The sequence below is a fragment of the Chiloscyllium punctatum genome, chromosome 14, assembly GCF_047496795.1.
Source record: "Chiloscyllium punctatum isolate Juve2018m chromosome 14, sChiPun1.3, whole genome shotgun sequence".
In the NCBI taxonomy this organism is placed as follows: Eukaryota; Metazoa; Chordata; class Chondrichthyes; order Orectolobiformes; family Hemiscylliidae; genus Chiloscyllium; species Chiloscyllium punctatum.
In genome coordinates this window covers 8,305,083-8,325,882 of record NC_092752.1, presented here as the reverse complement: position 1 = coordinate 8,325,882, position 20,800 = coordinate 8,305,083, and the positions used below count along the sequence as shown (strand labels likewise).

At 40.3% G+C, this 20,800-nt stretch overlaps 1 protein-coding gene across 1 annotated transcript in view; it reads left to right on the top strand.

Annotated features, from left to right (window-relative positions):
- Nucleotides 1–20,800, top strand: part of LOC140485584 (SWI/SNF-related matrix-associated actin-dependent regulator of chromatin subfamily A containing DEAD/H box 1-like) — a 125,630-nt gene that overhangs the window by 2,009 nt on the left and 102,821 nt on the right. The window contains exon 2 of the mRNA XM_072583854.1: nt 17,443–17,617. Coding sequence (XP_072439955.1) covers nt 17,443–17,617 — 175 coding nt within the window. The remainder of the gene's footprint in view (nt 1–17,442; nt 17,618–20,800) is intronic.

Sequence of the window (20,800 nt, the reverse complement as noted above, 5' to 3'; positions counted from 1 at the left end):
TTGACGTAGATAATAGTACATTTTTGGTGTCCATGGCTGTGATACTATAACTGCACAACAGTCCTATACACCAGGTTTCCACCATATATGAATCCTGCCACCCATCCACCCTTTCATTTGAATTGGCACTACAATCTAGTACTCCCACCTAGGTCTATGTTGTGTCTGGAACTCTTCCTTTCTTGTCCTGCCAGGCTGCCATCACTACTAACCCCCTGCACTGCCACCTTTATCCTACCAAATCAGAAGGCTACAAATTGGGACTTTGACGGAATATTTCATGTGTCTCTTGATGACTGCCAATTCCCCAGAGGGCTAAGAGTCAGCTGTATTACTGTACTTGGGTTTTCCCCCAACAATTTACAATGGATTCATGATCATCATTAAACTCCTACTTCCAGATTTTTATTGAATTCAAATTCTACCATTGGTATGGCAGGATTCAAACCAGAGTCTCTGGATTAACAGGCCAGTAATGACACCACGAGGCTATCACCACCCCCTCTTTCTGCTGGCAAATTGGATTTCGTTAACCAGATTTTACGCAACTAGCTTTTGTGTATGGTTGATAACTTATTAATTAAAATTGCTTATTTTCTGACTTCCATGAAATAATTGTAAAATCATCTCTCTGAGGAGGTTCAACGATTCATCTTCTCATTTTTCTCCATCATCATTGAGATGTACAACATGGAAACAGACCCTTCAGTCCAACTTGTCCACATTGACCAGAGATCCTAAATTAATCTCGTCCCATTTACCAGCATTTGGCCCATATCCCTCTAAACTTATCATGTTCATAAACCCACCCAGATGCCTTTTAAATGTTGTAATTGTACCATCCTCCTCCACTTCCTCTGGCAGCTCATTCCATGCATGCAACACCCGCTACATGAAAACGTTGCCGCTGAGTTCTCCTTTTAAATCTTTCCCCCTCACCTTAAACCTGTGCCCTTAGTTTTAGACTCCCTCATCCCAGTGAAAAGACCTTGTCTATTTTCCTAACCATGCCCCCCCCCCATGATTTTATAAACTGCTAAGATCACCCCGCTGCTTCCGATACTCCAGGGAAAATAGCCCCAGACTATTCAACATATCCCTCCAACCCTGGCAAAAATCCTTGTAAATCTTTCTTAAACTGTTCCAAATTTCTCTCAGTGCCAGGGACCCGTATTCGATTCTAGCCTCGGCTGTTTGTCTGTGTGAAGTTTGCACATTCTCCCTCATCTGTGTGGGTTTCCTCCAGGTGTACCGGTTTCCTCCCACAATCCAAAGACGTGAATTAGATGAATTGACCATGCGAAATTGCCCATAGCATTCAGGGATGTGTGGGTTAGGTGCGTTAGTCAGCTAAATGTTGAGTAATAGGGTAGGGGAATGGGTCTGGGTGGGTTACTCTTTGGAGTGTCTGCATGGATTTATTGGGCCAAATGGTCTGTTTCCACACTGTAGGGATTCTGTTCTAAGATCTGTGAACATCATCCCTATAGCAGGAAGACAAGAATTACACACATTTTTCCAAAAGTGGCCTCGCAAATGTCCTGTACATCCGCGACATGATTTTCCAACTCCTATACTCAATGCACTGATCAATAAAGGGAAGCATACCAGACATTTCCTTCGCTATCCCAGCGACTTGCAACTCGACTTTCAAGGAACTATGAACCTGCACTTCTGCGTCTCTTTGTTCAGCAGCACTCCCCAGGACCTTACCATTAAGTGTATGAGTCCTGCCCTGATTGCCTTTCCAAAATACAGTACCTCACATTTATTTAAATTAAACTCCATCTACCACTCCTCAGACTGTTGGCCCATCTGATCAAGATCCCGTTGTACTCTGAGGTAACCTTCTTTGCTGTCCACTCCACTGCAATTTTGGTGTCATCTGCAAACTTACTAATCATACCTCCTTTGTTCACTTCCAAATCATTTACACTATTGGTCACAGGCCTCCAGTCTAAAAAGCAATCTTCACCACCCCACCTCTGTCTTCTATCTTCAAGCCAGTTCAATATCTAAATGGCTAGTTCTCCCTGTATTCCATGTGATCTAACCTTGCTAACCCGTCTACCACAAGGAACCTTGTCAAACACCTTACAGAAGTCCACGTAGATCACGTCAACTGTTCTGCCCTCATCAATCATCTTTATTACTTCAAAGAAACTGAATTAAGTTAGTGAGATATGATTTACCATGCACAAAGCCATGTTGACTATCCCCAGTCAGTCCTTGCCTTTCCAAATACAGAGAAACCTCAGTTATCGGAAGGACACGGATGGGGAGTATATTGTTTGGTTAATCGCATTCTGGGTCATCGAATGCCGAATACCTTAGTTTAGCTGAGCATCGGGACGTTGTGGTCTTGTCGCAAATCTGATATTCAGATAATCAAGGTTCCTCTGTATATGTAAATCTTGTCCCTCAGGATTCTGTCCAATAACTTACCCACCATCCATGTCAGGCTCACTGGTCTATAGTTCCCTGGCTTTTCCTTACCACCCTTCTTTAAATATTGGGATCATGTTAGCCAACCTCCAGTCTTCCAACACCTTTCCTGTGGCTATCGATAATCAGCAAGGGGCCCGGCAACACTTCCCTAGCTTCCCACAGTTTGAGGATATCTGATCATGTTCTGGGGATTAGAGTCATAGAATCACAGAGATGTACACCACGGACCCTTTGGTCCAAATTGTCCATGCCGATCAGATATCCCAACCTAATGTAGTCCCATTTACCAGCACTTGGCCCACATCTCTCTAAACCCTTCCTATTCCTATAACCATCCTGCATTCCTATAACCTTTCTGCATTTCATGCCAGCACCACCACCTTCTCCAAAAATAGACATTTTTCAAGATGTTGCTATTTGTTTCCCCAAGTTCTCGAGCTTCCATATCAGTCTCCACTGTAAACACTAATGTAAAATGCTTATTTAGTATCTTCCCCCATCTCCTGTGGTTCCACACATAAGTGGCCTGGCTGATCTTTAAGGGACCCTAATCTCTCCTTATTTACCCTTTTGTCCTGAATGTATTTGTAGAATCCTTTTGGCAAATAGGGTTAAGGAGAATCCAATGCTATCTCATGTCCCATGTTTGCCCTTCTGAATTCCTTCTCAAGTATATTCCTACTGCCTTTAAACTTGTATAGGGATTCACTTGATCTCTGCTGTCGATACCTGACATATGCAACCTTTTTCTTGGCCAGAGCCTCAATTTCTCTCATCATCCAGCATTCTCTACACCTACCTACCTTGCCCTTCACCCTAACAGGGACACACTGTCTTTGGCCTCTGATTATCTCATTTTTGAAGGCTTCCATTTTCCAGCCATCCCTTTTTACCTAAAACTAACTGCCTCCAATCAATTTTTCATTGTTCAATACATTGTATCAGTTCTTACTATAAATTCTGTGTCCTATGATCCTGCTCTACTTAGCTACCTGACGAAGGAGCAACGCTCCGAAAGCTTGTGTTCCCAAATAAACCTGTTGGACTATAACTTGGTATTGTGATTTTTAACTTTATCCATCCCAGTCCAACACTGGCATCTCCACATCATTACTTCAATTTAAAACTTTAACTTTTAGATCTGGTCTATCCTTTTCCATCACTATTTTAAAACTAATAGAATTATGGTCGCTGGCCCTAAAGTGCTCCCCCACAGACACCTCAGTCACCTTCTCCAGTAGGTACATCCACATATGTAATCAGAAGACTTCAGTTGTGGGCATCATTAATAATTTCTCGAAGCATTCTGCGGTCGTTTTGCTCTGCTATTCTGTTTTACAAAATATCGTGTAAGAATTGTAACAAACACTACATTGGATAAACAGGCAGAAAACAAGCCACCAGGTTACATGAACATCAACTAGCTGCAAAAAGACATGACCCACTCACTAGTATCTTTACATACGAATGAGGGAGGGCACCACTTTGACTGGGACAACACGTCCATCCCAGGACAAGCCAAACAGAGACATGCATGAGAATTCCTAGAAGCATGGCATTCCAACTGGAACTTTTATCAACAAACATGTTGACTTGGATCCCATTTACCACCCCTGAGAAAAAGAACAGGAAATGACACCACCAACCCAAGGAAACCCAAACACACAAATAGTAAGCGGGCCATATCATCAGTGCTTCAACCGGAGGCACATTGAAGATGTTTTCTAAAATGATGATGAAACGTTTGAAAATGAACCTTCCAGCTCAGTGAGCAAACCTTCATCCAATACCAAGAAAATAGCCTCAAACCTAACTTTTAATTAAAGGCAAGTGTAAGGTGCTGTGTTCCAGATGTATATCAATTGGTTATAGTATTCGGCTTTAAGCTAAACACATTTTATTCTTACCCTTTAGTTAATGTACAAACAAAGGAAAGAAGAATTGATATAACTGTAACTCCATTGGAAATATTAACCAAATAATAGATAATTTAACTACTAAACAGCAATTATTCCAATATCGTAACATACCAAAATCATAGTCTTGACAAAGTCAGTAAAATAGATTATCTCACATGCAATTCTGATACCAGAGAGAGAATTGAAGCTACTAGCTGTAACAGAGGTGAATAACAGCTTCCAGAGCCAACATCAGAACCCTAAAAATGGCTGGAAGTAAAACTAAAACCTGGGTTCTGAGAGAGCCCAACTTCACGTATTCATGCTGCTTTTGTTGTTTTAACTGCTTTTTAAAAAAAACTCTGAGGCCTCTCTTGGCTTGGAGGAGACAGCTCAGTGCCTGTGGTTCAGAATCTCTAAAACAAACCAGGACAAAATATACCTCCTTGAATGGCTTTGTGTAATCGGGTGTGGTCAACACAACTTTCAGACTCTCAAATGCCATCTGACATTATTCCATCTGCTGAAATTTTCTGCACTTATTTAACAAGTTAGTGGAGCAACCATGCCGATAAAATTTGGTCCGAACTTTTGATGAAAACCATTTTGTACCAGGATTTGTAGTGCTTCTCTTTTCGTCAATGGTATGGGAAACCTCTCAGTAACCTTTGTTTTCACATCCTGTGTGGCCATTTGTCCATGTCCAGTGATATAGCCTAAGAATGTGACTTGGGCTTTTACAAATTCACTCTTAGCCAGGTGTATCACCAAGTCCGTCTTTTGAAATCAATAGAACAATTCTGCTAGATGCATCGAATGTTCGTTCCATCTGTGACTAAAAATCACCAGATTGTGTCTATACACCACACCGTTGGATAATCCCAAATGACTCTATTGGTTAGACTTTGAAGTGTGGCTGGCATTTTTCATATCCAATAACGTAACTTTAAGATCGTAAAGTCCATTCAGTGTCACGAAAGCTGAAATTTCCTTCACTGTCTCAGGTAAAGGTACCTCACAGTATCCTTAGAGTAAGTCCAGCTTCGAAATATAAATTCCTTGTCCCACTTTCTCAATAAAGTCTTTCAGATGTGAAATAGAGTATGAATCAGATTTCAGAACTGCATTGACTTGGCGGTAATCAATACTTTGTTGTTTGGTGCTGTCTGGTATTGGCACCATCACAATGGGTAAGCTTCATTCACTGCAACTCATCTCGATTATATTAACTTTGAGCATGCTTTCAATCTCTCTTTGAGCCTGTGCCAATTTGAGAGTTAAATCCATAAGGATGTTACTTAATTGGAATAGCATTTCTTCTATTTACATCACGTGTAATTATGCTGATACTTCCCATCTTATTCCCTTATCTCTCCATGTGATTGTAATAACTCAAGTTATTTTGATTTTCTTCTACAAGGTAAGTCAATTATTTATCCCAATATTTTGGGGAACTTCCTCACTATCCAATTTGATTCGAGGAATAGCAAATTTAAAATCATCTGGATTTGGTTCTTCACTCAGCTATAACAAATACCACATTCTCCTGTTATACTCCTTTACTATCAAAATACCATATTCAAATGACAGTTATTCTTCTATCTGGTATTCTTAAAAAAATGATTCACCTCATTCAATTTCCTTTAGATTTGATAAGACCCACTTAACTTTGCTTTTAAATGTTCACCTACTACTGGTACTAAAACTAATACTTTATCTCTTCTAGTGAAACCACAAATTTTTATTTCTTGTCTGCTTCCTGTTTCATCACATGCTGTGTTAATTTCAAATGATGTTTAACCACCTCACCCACTGTATTTAATCTTTCCCCCATATTTGACACATAGTCCAAATTGTTATGGTTCAGTTCGCCGAGCTGGGAATTTGTGTTGCAGACGTTTCGTCCCCTGTCTAGGTGACATCCTCAATGTTTGGGAGCCTCCTGTGAAGCGCATCTGTGATGTTTCCTTCGGCATTTATAGTGGCTTGTCTCTGCCGCTTCTGGCTCATGCTCTCATGCTCTTTGCAATTTTGGATGGTATGCAGTTAATGTAAATTGTTTTATATACAGATCCAGCTGTCCGCTGCAGTGGCCGGTATATTGGGTCCAGGTCAATGTGTTTGTTGATAGAATCTGTGGATGAGTGCCATGCCTCTTGGAATTCCCCGGCTGTTCTCTGTTTGGCTTGTCCAGTAGTAGTAGTAGTATAAAATCCCATGCAAGGACTGCACAAAACACTACATAGGACAAACAGGAAGACAGCTAACGATCCGTATCCATGAACACCAACTAGTCACAAAACGACATGACCAGCTATCCTTAGTAGCCACACATGCAGATGACAAGCAACATGAGTTCGACTGGGACAACACTACATTTATAGGACAAGCCAAAACAGAGAACATCCAGGGAATTCCTAGAGGCATGGCACTCATCCATAGATTCAATCAACAAACATCGACCTGGACCCAATATACCGGCCACTGCAGTGGACAGCTGGAACTGACAACCGGAAGTGGCAGAGACAAACCACTATAAATGACAGAGGAAACATCACAGAAGCGCTTCACAGGAGGCTCCCAAGCACTGAGGATGTCACCTAGACAGGGGACGAAATGTCTGCAACACAAATTACCAGCTCGGTGAACAGAACCACCACAACGAGCACCCGAGCTACAAATCTTCTCACAACTTTGAAATGTAAAATATAATAACTTAACCTATGCACCCATCAACTCACTGCTCTCCATGTGCCTGTCCAGCAGTTGCTTAAATGTCCCCAATGACTCTGCTTCCACCATCACTGCTGGCAACGCGTTCCATGCATTTACCATGCGTAAAGAACCTACCTTTGACGTCTCCTCTATACCTTGCCCCAAATATCTTAAAACTATGACCCCCCCATACCTGTCAATCCTGCCCTAGGGAAACGTCTCTGGCTATTAACTCTGTCTATTCTTCTCATTACCTTGTATACCTCGATCAGGTCCCCTCTCTTCCTCCTTCTCTCCATAGAGAAAAGTCCAAGCTTTTTCAACCTTTCTTCATAAGGCATGCCCTCCAGTCCAGGCAGCATCAAGGTACCTTCTTTGTACCCTCTCCAAAGTCTCTGTATCTTTCCTATAGTAGGGCGACCAGAACTGGACACACTATTCCAAGTGTGGTTTCCCCAGTGACTTGTAGAGCTGCAGCAAAACCTCGTGGCTCTTAAACTCGATCCCCCTGTTAATGAAAGCCAAAACACCATCTGCTTTCTTAACAACCTTATCCACTTGGGTGGCAACTTTGAGGGATCTGTGCTTGCACACCCAGATCCCTCTGTTCCTCCACACTGCAAGAATCCTGCTTTTAATCCTATATTTAGCATTCTAGTTCGACCTTCCAAAATGCATCACTTCGCATTTATCCAGGTTGAACTCCATCTGCCATTCCTCAGCCCAGCTCTGCACCCTTTCCATGTCGTGCTGCAGCCTGCAATAGCCCTCTATACAACAGATAACACCTCCGACCTTTGTTTCATCTGCAAATTTACTAACCCACCCCTCAACCTCCTTGTCCAAGTCATTTATAAAAGCTACGAAGAGCAGAGGCCCAAGAACAGAGCCCTGTGGAATCTCACTCAACACTGACCTCCAGGCAGAATAATTTTCATTTACAACCACACTCTGCCTTCTGTCAGCCAACCAATTCTGAATCCAGATAGCCAAATCTCCCTGTATCCCATTCTTCCTGACTTTATGAATGAGCCTACTGTGGGGAACCTTATCAAATGCCTTGCTGAAGTCCATATACACCACATCCACTGCTCGTCAACCTATCTTGTCACCTCCTCGAAGAACTCAATAAGATTTGTGAGGCATGACCTGCCCTCAAAGCCATGCTGACTGCCTTTAATCGCACTATGCTTTGCCAAATAGTCATAGATCCTATCCCTTAGGATTCTTTCAAAAACTTTGCTGACCACAGACATAAGCCTGACTGGTCTGTAATTGCCAGGGATTTCCCTATTATCCTTGAAAAGAGGAACAACATTTGCCTCCTTCCAAACCTCCGGGACCACTCGCGTGGAGTGTGAGGAGGCAAACCAGCGGGTTAGCAACCTCCTTTCTCGCTTCCTGGAGCAACCTAGGATAAATCTGGTCTGTCCCTGGGGACTTATGAATCTTAATATTTTCCAAATTTCCAGCACATCAACCTCATCAATCTTGATCTGGTCAAGCCTGTGTCCCAGCTCCTCAAAGTTCTCATTCACAACAAGATCCCTTTCCTTAGAGAAAACTGAAGCAAAATGCTCATTTAGGGTTTCCCCTATCTGCTCAGACTCCACGCACAAGTTCCCTATGCTATCCCTGATCGGCCCTACCTTCTCCCTGATCATTCTCTTATTCCTCACATATGACTAAAATGTCTTTGGGTGCTCCCTAATCCGATTTGTCAAGTCTGTTTTGTACCCCTCGTGGCTCTCCTTAGTCCATTTCTGAGCTCCTTTCTAGCAAGCGTCTAATCTTCTAAAGCTGTGCTAGATCCTTGCTTCCTCCACCTAACGTAAGCTGCCTTGTTTTTGACGAGAAGCTCCTCTGGTCTCGTCATCCAAGGTTCCGTAATCTTACCCCTCCTTACCTGTCTCAGGAATAAATGCGTGCATCACTCGCAACAGTTGCTCCTTAAAAATCTCCACAGTCTGCTGTGCCCTTTCTGTGGAACAATTGCTCCTCATCTGTACTTCCCAAATCCTGTCTGATAGTGCCAGATACAATGTGAAGTTCTGCCCATTTTTCATCTGCCTGAATATGTAATTGTCTGGGGTAATCTCTGATTCTACTTCTGCATGAGCTTTTTCATACAACTGCTTTATTTTTTCATCATTTTGTTGTAACTCAACAAACCTCTCTGAACTAAGAATGTCCAGTTTGACCTCCACCTGTTCTCAACCATTTGAACAAATAGTGTCTGATCAATGAACTTCAACTTCCTTATCTTTATTCTTTGCTTTCTCCTCCTGTTTCAACTTGTGGCTTTGTGATCTTGTTACCAGACAGGAAAAATCCTAGGATGTTCTTGCTGTAACATCTCAGTTGCCTGTTTTTTCCACTGGTGTTTCAACCACAGTAGGCATCATCTCTATTTATGATCTAGCTGTATCATTCCTGGGGATAAACAAATCTCTGAAACAGAGAATTTCTCTATTACTCCTACCACAACTTCATCACTTTTTACTGGACTCTCCAACCTTACTTTATACAATGGAACATTATAGTTCTCATAATGAATTCCATGTATTTTCACCCTTTCTGGTAGTGCTCCTTCTAAATTACATAGCTTCTCATATCTCACCATCAAAGATTGACTTGCTCCTGTAGGCTGTACATTTTATTTTTGCAACTTCCATTGCAATCTCCTTTTACCACTTCAATAAACCCCACAGGCTTATCCTGTTTTACCACATCTGTTTTCCCAGTGTTTGTCTTAAATCACCAAAAGTGCGACTTCATGTATCCTACTTTATTGCAGTGAAAACACCTGAGGTTTTTTTGCTCATTTTTTTATGCCTCGTGAGTTTCTTTTTTAACCTGCACTAAACTCTCTTTACTATCTTCAGTGAGATCTCCTTTTTCTTTATCACTTGAGGATTTCTCTATTCCCCAATTCCTATCCCTCACAGATTGAAATTAATTTGGAAGCCAAACTTTGATTTATGAACTAACACTTGTGCCACTTCTGCTGTTAATCTTGCAATTTTCTCACTATTTCAGAAAGTGAATTTTGAGCTCCTCCAAAATAAGTCTCTCAAGTGTTGTATGTTTCATCTATTTTTAATTTCCTTATTCACCTTTCAAAGTTACTTTGTTTTATCCTTTCAAACTTTAGGTATGTTTGACCAGGTTCTTCCCTTCTCAGATTCCTAAAATGTTGTCTGTGGACTTCTGGCACTAGTGTGCACTTTAAAATGTTTTTCTTACACCTCTTCTTACTACCCAGGTAACTCCTCTAATAGTGATGCAAATAACTGCTAATTTTGTTTGAAGCACCATTACCCACATGGTTGGTGGCTATTTCATTTGTTTAGCCACTTTTTCAAATGAAGTGCAAAAACCTTCTGTGTGCTTCTCATCAAACTTGAATAACACTTGGTCGTATTTAAATAGATCACCATCATGTCCCATCACCACTCAAAGCTTCTCCCTTCACCCCCACCATTTTGAGTTGACTTTCCTCTTGACAATTTCTGAAGTTCCAAACCTCTTTCTTCCCAACCAAATGCAACTTCCAAAAAAAAAGCACTCACCACTTACTGTCTTTAAGTCCATTAATCCTAAACCCAACCTAGAATTAGAGATTTTGATCCTGACCAGAGCTCCCAATTCATTATCAGCCAGACCAAATCACCACCACCACCACCCCCTTCCCCAACCCTCAAATATCCAGGAAATATAGCCTAGATCATAACTTTTGCTTAAAGGTGAGTGTAAAGTGCTGTGTTCTAGATATAATTCGATTTGTGACACTACTTGGCTTTAAGTTAAATACATTTATTCTTACCTTTTTAGTTGAAATGCAAACTAAAGAAAGAAGAATTAGTATAATTTCAACTCAATTGCAAAACTTAACAGATTGATAAATTACTTAACTACTAAACAACAATTGTTCCAATACAGTTACATCATGGTGTTCAGTGGCACTGCTGCCTCACAGCGCCAAGGATCCGGGTTCAATTCCAGCCTTGGGTGACTGTCTGCGTGGAGTTTGCACATTCTCCCTGTGTCTGCATTAGTTTCCTCCAGGTGCACTGGTTTCCTCCTACAATCCAAAGATGTGCAGGTTAGGTGAATTGGCCATGCAAATTGCCCATAGTGTTCAGGGATGTGTAGGTTTGGTACATTAGTAAAGGTAAATGTAGGGTAATAGGATAGGGGACTGCGTCTGGGTGGGTTACTCTTCGGAAGGACGGTGTGGACTTGTTGGGCCAAATGACCTGTTGGCACAGTGTAGGGATTTGATTATCTTCTATGATTCAGTAAGCATACTTTTGGCAAAAGCAAAGTCAGTAAAACAGATTGTCTCTCGTGATTCTGATATCAAGAGAGAACTTAAGCTTTTAGTTGTAATAAAGAGATAAATAACAGCTTCCAGAGCTGTTCCAAACCCAAACAACAGCTGAAAGCTAAACTAAAATTGTTTTTGTGGGAGCCTGACTCCATCCATTCATGCTGCTACTTTTGTTCTGACACTTGATTTAAGAAAAACAGGCTCACAAGCTGTTTACTTGATAGGTTCTGAGCTGTCTCTTTTATACCAATGGCCCAAAACCCCTCTCCAAAAAAAAAGGACAAAATCTCTCAAAGCCATAGTATCATTGCAGAAGTGATTTAGTGGAGGTGGACTTGATTCGACTGCTAAAGAATAAATAATTGGTAAAGCCCCCCAGGATAGCCTAGTAGAGTATAGAAAGTAAAGAATTGAATCAAAGGCCATTCAAAAAACACAAGCAAACAAGAAAAAGGAAAACCCAAATATCTTTTACCAGTATATAAAGAACAAAAGGATCGTTAAGGAAAAAGTGGAACAATCAGATGAAGACGCGATTTTGTGTGAAAATGTAGAGGATGTGGGAAGAATTTTAAATGAATTTTTTGTCTGATTATCAAGGCTGTAAAGAAGGCACTGAAGAATGCTCTTCTTCATTAACAGAGGTAGAGGATACAGAAGTAGGGGTGTTAGGTTCCCTTTAGATTCTTACAGGCTTGATGCAACTGCAATTTGCCAACTTCTATGAACAGCTACGATTTATTTCAGCAAGTACAAACTTTTGGACAATCCCTTAACACTCTTTGCGATGCTTGTGGAGCGTGTCAAGTGAGGCTGCCTGAATAAGGGATCCGCCCTTTCTTTTATTTAGGGTCTTGCATCACAGTCAGTCATGCACACAAGACACAACCCCTTGCCACTTCCCTATAGTCACATGCCACCCAAAAACAATGTAAAATGATTAGGTTGTTCCTGTAAAGAGTGTGTGATTGTGTTGGAGTTGTTTTCGTTGGAACAGAGAAGGGTGACATGATTGAGGCATACAAAATTGTGAGGGGTAGAGGTAGAGTAAACAGGAGGGGTCAGAGATTCAAGCCAAGTGTCAGAAGGTTTCGAGAGGATGTAAGGAAAAATGTTTTTGTGCAGTAGGTGGTGGGTGCCTGGAGTTTGTTGCCTGAGTTGGTGGTAAACGCAGAGACCCTAAACCTTTTTTTTTAAAAAGTACCTGGATCTGCCCATTAAGTGTTATAAGCTGCCGGGCTATTTTTAGTTCAGGAAGGCAGGATAAAAAAGGGCATCTGGGTATTTTTGGATCGGCTTTGACAATCTGGATCTGTTCTATGCTGAATCCTTTGTATGGTTCTACATTTCTTCATGTTGTTCAATGATTTTGTGGCCAGAAGACATTTTGTAAAAGTGTTTCTTTTTCCAGGATATTACTGTTACAGGAGAATTTAGAAACATGAGTCACAATTGAAACAGCTCACCCATTTAAACCTGAGAGCAGACAAAATGATTTTTGGGTATTTGGTCATGGGTATTTGGAGATCTGAAAAGTGGTGCATGCAGTGTCCATAAATGTTTGTTTTTTTTAAGGCTGAAGTAGAGAGATTCTTGATCAACAAGGATTGAAAGGTTTTTAGGGGAAGGTAGGAATGTGGAGTTGAGGTTACAGTCATATCAGTCATGATCTTATTGAAAGCCTGAAGAGGCTTGAGGAGCTGAATGGCCTCATCTTGCTCCTAATTGATATATTTTCATATGTTCTTCCTAGAATGTGTTGCCTAGGATTAGACTCCTGCTTGGCTGAGTTGGTGCTATAAATTTACTTAACATTGCATCCTATCTTGTATTCTGTCTCTTTATAAACCCCTAAATCCCATATACACTATGAACTGCATTATTTAACCTATAAAGCCACATTAAACAAGTGCAAACTAACGTCTTTGAGCCTGTCTGTCTGTCTGTATTTCTCTTTAAAATTATAGATTTGGTTTATGTTAATATCCTTTAGTTTAAAATGTGTGTTGCTTTTCTACACAACAGTATGGTTGTGTTAAATTTGTTTACGATCCATTGTGGACAAAAGTCTACAGAGGAATATGAATTAGTTGCTAATTTGCTGTGACATTGATGCATTTACTGAAGAACAATTTGAATCATATTGGCTTCAACTAAAAATAGGTGCAGTCGGCTGTGATTAAGAAGAGATAGTGTAAAACAAGCTGTTTTATTTTTAAAGATAAAATGCTCTAGAAGTGTCATCCTGTTTCCCTCTCCGCATATCTGGCGAAGCAAACACTCAGACACAGTATGTCTTTACCTCGTTCATCTTTATTTTGGGCTCTGGAGGGAGAGAAAACGATTGCCCATGTGCACAGAGACACGAGTATTTGGTCTTCTCTCAAACAGCAGATTCTTAAGGAATTATACAGTCGTTTACAGGGAGCAGCTTACAAATAAGGCAATATCTATATTGGAAAGGTGACCGTTACAATCAGCGACCACCAACAGTAAAGATTAAGCCATTTGACATTAAACTTAACTGTTTCCCTACCTGCTCATATCTTGTATGCTTTCTCAGAAGGATCTGTATGTGAAAATATATTGAGTGAAGACCCAAATGTCAACGTTTTTAGTATTGCACTTATATCACACTGGAGTGCACTGACTGGTTGGTGAAAGGATTCTTGTGGAGGAGCTGTGATGGGCAATGTACCAGTTAATGATGAAAGGCAACTGTCAATAACACACATGAATAATGTGACAAACGAACTCTGGTACCAGTGTGATGCCAAGCATGCAAGCCATATATTTGTTTTGGTTGCAAGTTGGGATGTGTGAAGAGCTGTAAATGCATGGCCAACGCAAAAGTGAATATAAATGTCAAGATCAAACATAGTTTATTCTTTAACTTTTTTAGTGAACTTGAATTATGGGCCACAATTATTTCTAATATATGACTTGGGTGAGAAAAATGAATGTACTTTAGCAAAGTTTGTGGATGACAAAATTAGGTGGGAAGGCAAGTGGCGTGGATGATGGTCTGCAGAGGCATATAAACAGGTTAAACAAGTACTGGATTAGTGGTGCTGGAAGAGCACAGCAGTTCAGGGCTGCTCGTTGGATGCTGCCTGAACTGCTATGCTCTTCCAGCACCACTAATCCAGTATTTGGTTTTCAGCATCTGTAGTCATTGTTTTTACCAGGTTAAACAAGTAGTCAGATGGAATATAATGTGGGGAAATGTGGGGTTTTACACTTGGGCAGGAAGACTAAAGGAGCTGAATATTACTTAAATGGGGAAAGATTGCCGAAAACTATGAAACAGAAGGATTTGAGAGCCATTGTCCATGAATCACAAAAGCTCAGTGAGTAATGGGGAAGCAGAAAAAATGGGTTTCTCTCTTCTTCCCTAATTTGAGCTATATTTGTATCCATGGTTCAGGATGGACTTAGCAGGAGTATATCTTCAATTGCTGTGAAGAGACTTATTTTGCTGAAGCTTTTTCATGCACTCAGAATAATTTGTATGAATACCAATTTAAGGGAAAAATCAACAATAATGTTGCATGAGTGTAGAATGCTGATTGATTGGCAGGTGAGTATGATTATTAGAGGTGTTGCCATAAAACATTTACCCAGTTAGTGCTGAGTGTCAGCTAACTGCTAGGCTTTGTTTATATTTTAAACTAGGCAGTTTGACTGATTTGTCAGGGCTATGTCCTGTGAAACGATCCATGAATGAATTGTCATTTATTTTGTTGAATTAAAACAGGTATAGTGCATGTATGTTTTGGCTGTTTGCAAAGAACTGGGTCCTATGTATTAATGTGACTTTCTGTTCACATATGTATGCCACTCTGTGTGACTGACAATCCTAAATATATGGCTTTTGTAATCCTTTGCATGCACAAGATTGTTGAGAAAACTTTTTCCGTTTGAAGATCACTTCTCATGCACAGAGTTTAAAAGTTTAAATTGAATTAGCTTTATTGTCACGTACTCGCGTCAGTACATGTGACAAAGTTTACAACTTATCGCTTACAGTGCCATTTTAGGTAAATAAATAACTAGATGCAGATTCTTGAGTACAGATTCTTAGGGGAAATAATTAGAATACAAAAAGTCCAGTAGGACAGAAATTCGCAAGTATAAAATCACAGTCATAAATTAGAAAAATAAAAATGTAAGAATAACACTGCTTTCACCATTATATAACAAAGGAAAATAAAATTTAAAATAAGTTTGAGAGGAAATCCAATTAGTCCATTTCATGGCTCTGGGCTCAAGGACCTAATGAACATTAGAACCCCAGGCTGGACCCATCACAATGCAAGAAAACACAATACGGAGTCACAGCCTAACCAAAAGTCACCACATGGCGACCCAGACTGACTCCGATGAAAGCAGGCTGAAAGAACTCCCAGGCCAGGTTGGACCAGCCCAGCTATCACACTGAAAACACTGCAGAAACCCCAAGGATAACCTGGACCATTGGAATCCCGTGCCTTGTCCCACCTTGTCTTCACCCACCACTGTAGTAGCTGCAAAGAACAGCTGGATTCACACCGCATTCTCCGTTGCAGCCTCCTGGAATGTTTTTCTTCCCATAAAGCTGGCAAAAGAAGCTAAGATGAGCTGGATGTTGAGCCAAGACGCGGACTGCGTCCACAGTGCAGAAGCTGCCGAGAATCTGAACTCCCCTCCAACCTTGCTGCCATGAGTCTGTGCTGCTTGGCCCACTTATCTGCACCGATGCCATCACTGCAACCAAGCTCTTCACCAACAGGTAAGCAAAGTAAAAGGGAAGAGAGGAAAAAAAAATCCACCAGTCTTTGAGACATATGGCTTGCATACTTAGCATCACAGTGGTACTTGAATTCATTTGTCACATTGACAATTGCCTATCGCACAAATGAGTAATCATCATTAACTGGTGCATTGCCCATCACAGCTCCTCCCAAGAAGCCTCTTGCCAACCAGTCAGTGCACTCCAGTGTGATATAAATGCAATATTAAAAACTTTGACAATTGTGTCTTTACTCATCAACTCTTCAGTGTTGTTTATTGGTACAGAAATGTAATTTATTTTTCTAAAATAAGTAATCTTATTGGGCAGCTGTGTCCTCTTGCAAAGAATAAAGAAGCGACTGTATAATGACAGAATGAGAGTACTTGTTAAGGAGGTTCAGGGCAAGCCAGGACCCCTGCATAGTCGACCTCCACTACTGGCACCTCAGTGCAAACCATTTATGTGTTCGTGAAAAGTGTTGAGCAATGCTGTGTGTGACCAAAGAGTGTCTCCTTTTATGGTCTAATTCACAGACTTCAGATTTTGTTACAACAGCAGCAGTTTGACCTTAGCTCAGCAATGAGGAGACATATCAGTTGGTTTGAGGGATTTGCATTTGAGTGAATAAATACAATGTAGGTTGCAAGCTAAAAGTTTTGTATTGGGCTAACATAATTCAGTTTGTCTTTTTTAAAACTTGTCCATGAATTTACTGTTACATGCTGGAGAAAATTTAGTTGATTATCATTTATTGTAGCCACTAGGAAGTTAGTCGTTAAATGTTGTATCACCAAACTAGAATTTTTGTTAAATAATCAATTGACGATATTCTTCAAAATAGCTCCGATCTCCCAAGCGAAATAATGACAATTAAAAGGCTGGGTAAACAAGCTGAAAAACCATTTCTAATCTTTAATAATACCACAATGGAGTTCAAATGTTTAACCGATAGTTGGAAAAAAAATGTTGGCATTGGAACAAAAGTATATAGCTATAGTGACCATGTACGCCATTTTTAAAATGATAAAATTGGTTACAGGCTGGTGTGTACAATAGTGTCCTTTGCAAACAGATTATTGTTATTTCCAAAATGATGGCCTTTATCAGGAACGATGTTCAGAGGTAGGTTGAGGTCTCAGTAATTTTGTTGCAGCACTTACCACTGTAACCAGTTAACCATGGAAAGTAAGTATTAAATATTAGCATACATCTTGACATTTGGAAGTCTTAGTCAGTCATTGTAATACTTTATTGTTTCCTTATTAATTCCTTAGTGACCATAGTACCAGAGACTCCAGAAGGAAAACAGTCGAACCTTTTATCGTTTTTTAGGAGAAAAGAAAAGGGAGTCCTTTTTCTCGACTCTGAATCTGAAACTGAGGAAACATGCAAGAAAAATTTATCATGTCAGGCAGTGAATGGAAGGCCAGATGGATGCATTCAAAAATTGTAAGTATTATTTTGTATAGTATTTGTAATAAATTTACATTGGTCATCATTTCGAATTTAGATCTGTGAACTATGCTTGGTCACATTATCCTGCAATAAAATTACTGTTATTTCAGTCTCTGACTATTTCGAACAGTTTGTTTCACGAGTATTGGCTGATGTCTGATCCTTCAAATTTCAATATTCATATGTGAACCTTTACTCAAGTGTTCCCTCTCAACTGCATAGCAACTCAAAATCTCTGTTCAAGTAACATAAATTCAATAAGAAATTGACCAGTGGTCCACAAAAAATAAATGGACCGGTGCCCAGACAAGAACTTAGACATTGTATTCGACCAATTCTAACTGTGCTTGTTATATACACTTGCATTTTTAACATCTATCACTAAATTGCATTGATGAATTGGGAGCCTGGATGTTTATCTGTCTGGCTGAGAGAAAAGGAATTGAATCTTGAGCTTTTTGGTTTGCGTGTTTTAATTACTGCCTGGTAAACTTAGATCAATCATTCAATTATTGACATTAAACTAGTTGGGTTTTTCTTAATAATTTGAGGTTTTCCCAGTGTCTGCATTACTTCATCCCTTGATTATTGTTACCTGCATGACCACTTCATTAATGCTTTCCTACATAGTACATTATGATTGTTGCGTACATTTGGAAAGACTTCACTCATTCAATCCAAGTACTTCAAAAGAATGAAATGAAGTAAATTTTGAAGTATGAGAAATGGAGAATTGAAAGACCAAAGTGGGGATGAAGAGATATGGAGTGAGAAGTGACTAAAAACTTAGATGACTAAAATATAGATTATTGCCGTTACTCTGCTAGTATCAACTAATAGATCCAGCAATATGTAGGGTAAAAATTTTTGAGCTCGAGTGCAAGCGAAAGTCTAACAACAAAGGTTTTGTAGTACTCAGCTGCAAAACACCACAACACACTCTTAAATTGGAGTGAAGCAACACTATTGACTATCAAATTTAAATACTGGATTAGTGGTGCTGGAAGAGCACAGCAGTTCAGGCAGCATCCAACGAGCAGTGAAATCGACGTTTCGGGCAAAAGCCCTTCATCAGGAATAAATGCTTTTGCCCGAAACGTCGATTTCACTGCTCGTTGGATGCTGCCTGAACTGCTGTGCTCTTCCAGAACCACTAATCCAGTATTTGGTTTTCAGCATCTGCAGTCATTGTTTTTACCTTTTATCAAATTTAAATATCAGCTGGGGGAATTTGGCGATTTTCACCTTAGAAGTGTGGAAGCAGGCCAAAGGCCAACTGAATCCACAGCTCCAAAGAGCTTTCCATCCAGACCCACACTTCTATCATATCCCTGTAAGCCTGCATTTCCTATAGCTTAACCCACCTAACCTGCATATTCCTGGACTGTGGGATGAAACTGGAACACCCAGAGGAAACCTGCCCAGACACTGGGAGAATGTGCACGCTCGACACAGGCAGTCAACCTGGGTTCTTGGTGCTGTGAGGCAGCAGTGCTAGCTACTGTGCCGCCAAAGTAATAGTCCAGGTACTTAGTGGTTTTAAAAGTTTGTATCATTGCCATTCCTGAAATATTGTCAAGTACTTTTCATCAGTAATAATTAGTTATTCCTGATTTACAGCTCAACTCTGACTGAGGCAGTAAAAGTCATCTGCTCGCTGCTTCAAGCAGTGTCCCTGTAATTTCCTACAAAGCAGATGCATGGTGTGTCTCCTGTTGGGGAGCAATCCTTTCTCAAATTTCATCACCTCCTTTCACAGGGCTGCAGAGTTTGGCTTTACAAGTCAGAATCCTTGTTTCTTCCTCCAGACTGTAACTTTCCTTAAGTTGTTTTTGCACCTGTTGTGATGTCATAGGATTAAATTCCCTCTGAGCTTTGGTTGGCTTTTTGTAGTGTGGGGTGAGGGATCAGCAGCCAATTTCATTCATGACATTTAAAAATACAATTCTAGCAATTAAACGTACGTTTCTTTGGTTCGTTAGGCATAGTGATATTTGTCTCGATGTTTCACTGCAATAATATCAAGCTAATTATTGCTGATATTTTGGCAGTAGTTTGATTAGGAATTTACAATTGTATTTACCTAGACTCAAAGTGCATGTTTCTAGTAAGAATAATAGGGTCATTATGGTAGGGGATTTTAACTTTACAAACATAAACTGGGACTGCCATAGTGTTAAGGGTTTAGCTGGGGAGGAATTTAAGTATGTACAAGAAATTTCTGATTCAGTATGTGAATGTACCTACTAGAGAAGGTGCAAAACTTGACCTGCTCTTGGGAAATAAGGCAGGGCAGGTGTCTGAAGTGTCAGTGGGAGAGCACTTTGGGGTTAGCAACCATAATTCTATTAGACTTAAAATAGTGATGGAAAAAGATATACCAGATCTAAAAGTTGAAGTTCTAAATTGAAGGAAGGCCAATTTTGAAGGTATTAGGCAAGAACTTTCAAAAGCTGATGGGGGCAAACGTTCGCACGTAAAGGTACAGCTGGAAAATGGGAAGCCTTCAAAAATGAGATAACGAGAATCCAGAGAAAGTATATTCCTGTTCGGGTGAAAGGAAAGGCTGGTCGGTATAGGGAATGCTGGATGACTAAAGAAATTGAGGGTTTGATTAAGAAAATGAAGGAAGCATATGTATAGTATAGACAGGATAGATCGAATGATTCCTTAGAGTATAAAGTCAGTAGGAGTATATTTCAGAGGGAAGTCAGGAGGGCAAAAAGGGGACATGAGATAGCTTTGGCAAACAGAATTAAGGAGAATCCAAAGGATTTTTACATATACGTTAAGGATAAAAGGGTAACTAGAGAGAAAATAGGGCCCCTCAAAGATCAGTAAGGCAGCCTTTGTGTGGAGCCGCAGAAAATGGGGCAGATACTAAACGAGTATTTTGCATCAGTATTTACTAAGAAAAACGATATGGAAGATATAGACTGTAGGGGAATAGATGGTGATACCTTGCAAAATGTTCATATTACAAAGGAGGAAGTGCTGGATGTCTTGAATTGCATAAAGGTGGATAGATTCTCAGGACCTGATCAGGTGTACCCTAGAGCTCTGTGGGAAGCTAGAGAAGTGATTGCTAGGCCTCTTGCGGAGATATTTATGTCATCGATAGTCAAAGGTGAGGTGCCGGAAGACTGGAGGTTGGCAAACGTGGTGCCACTGTTTAAG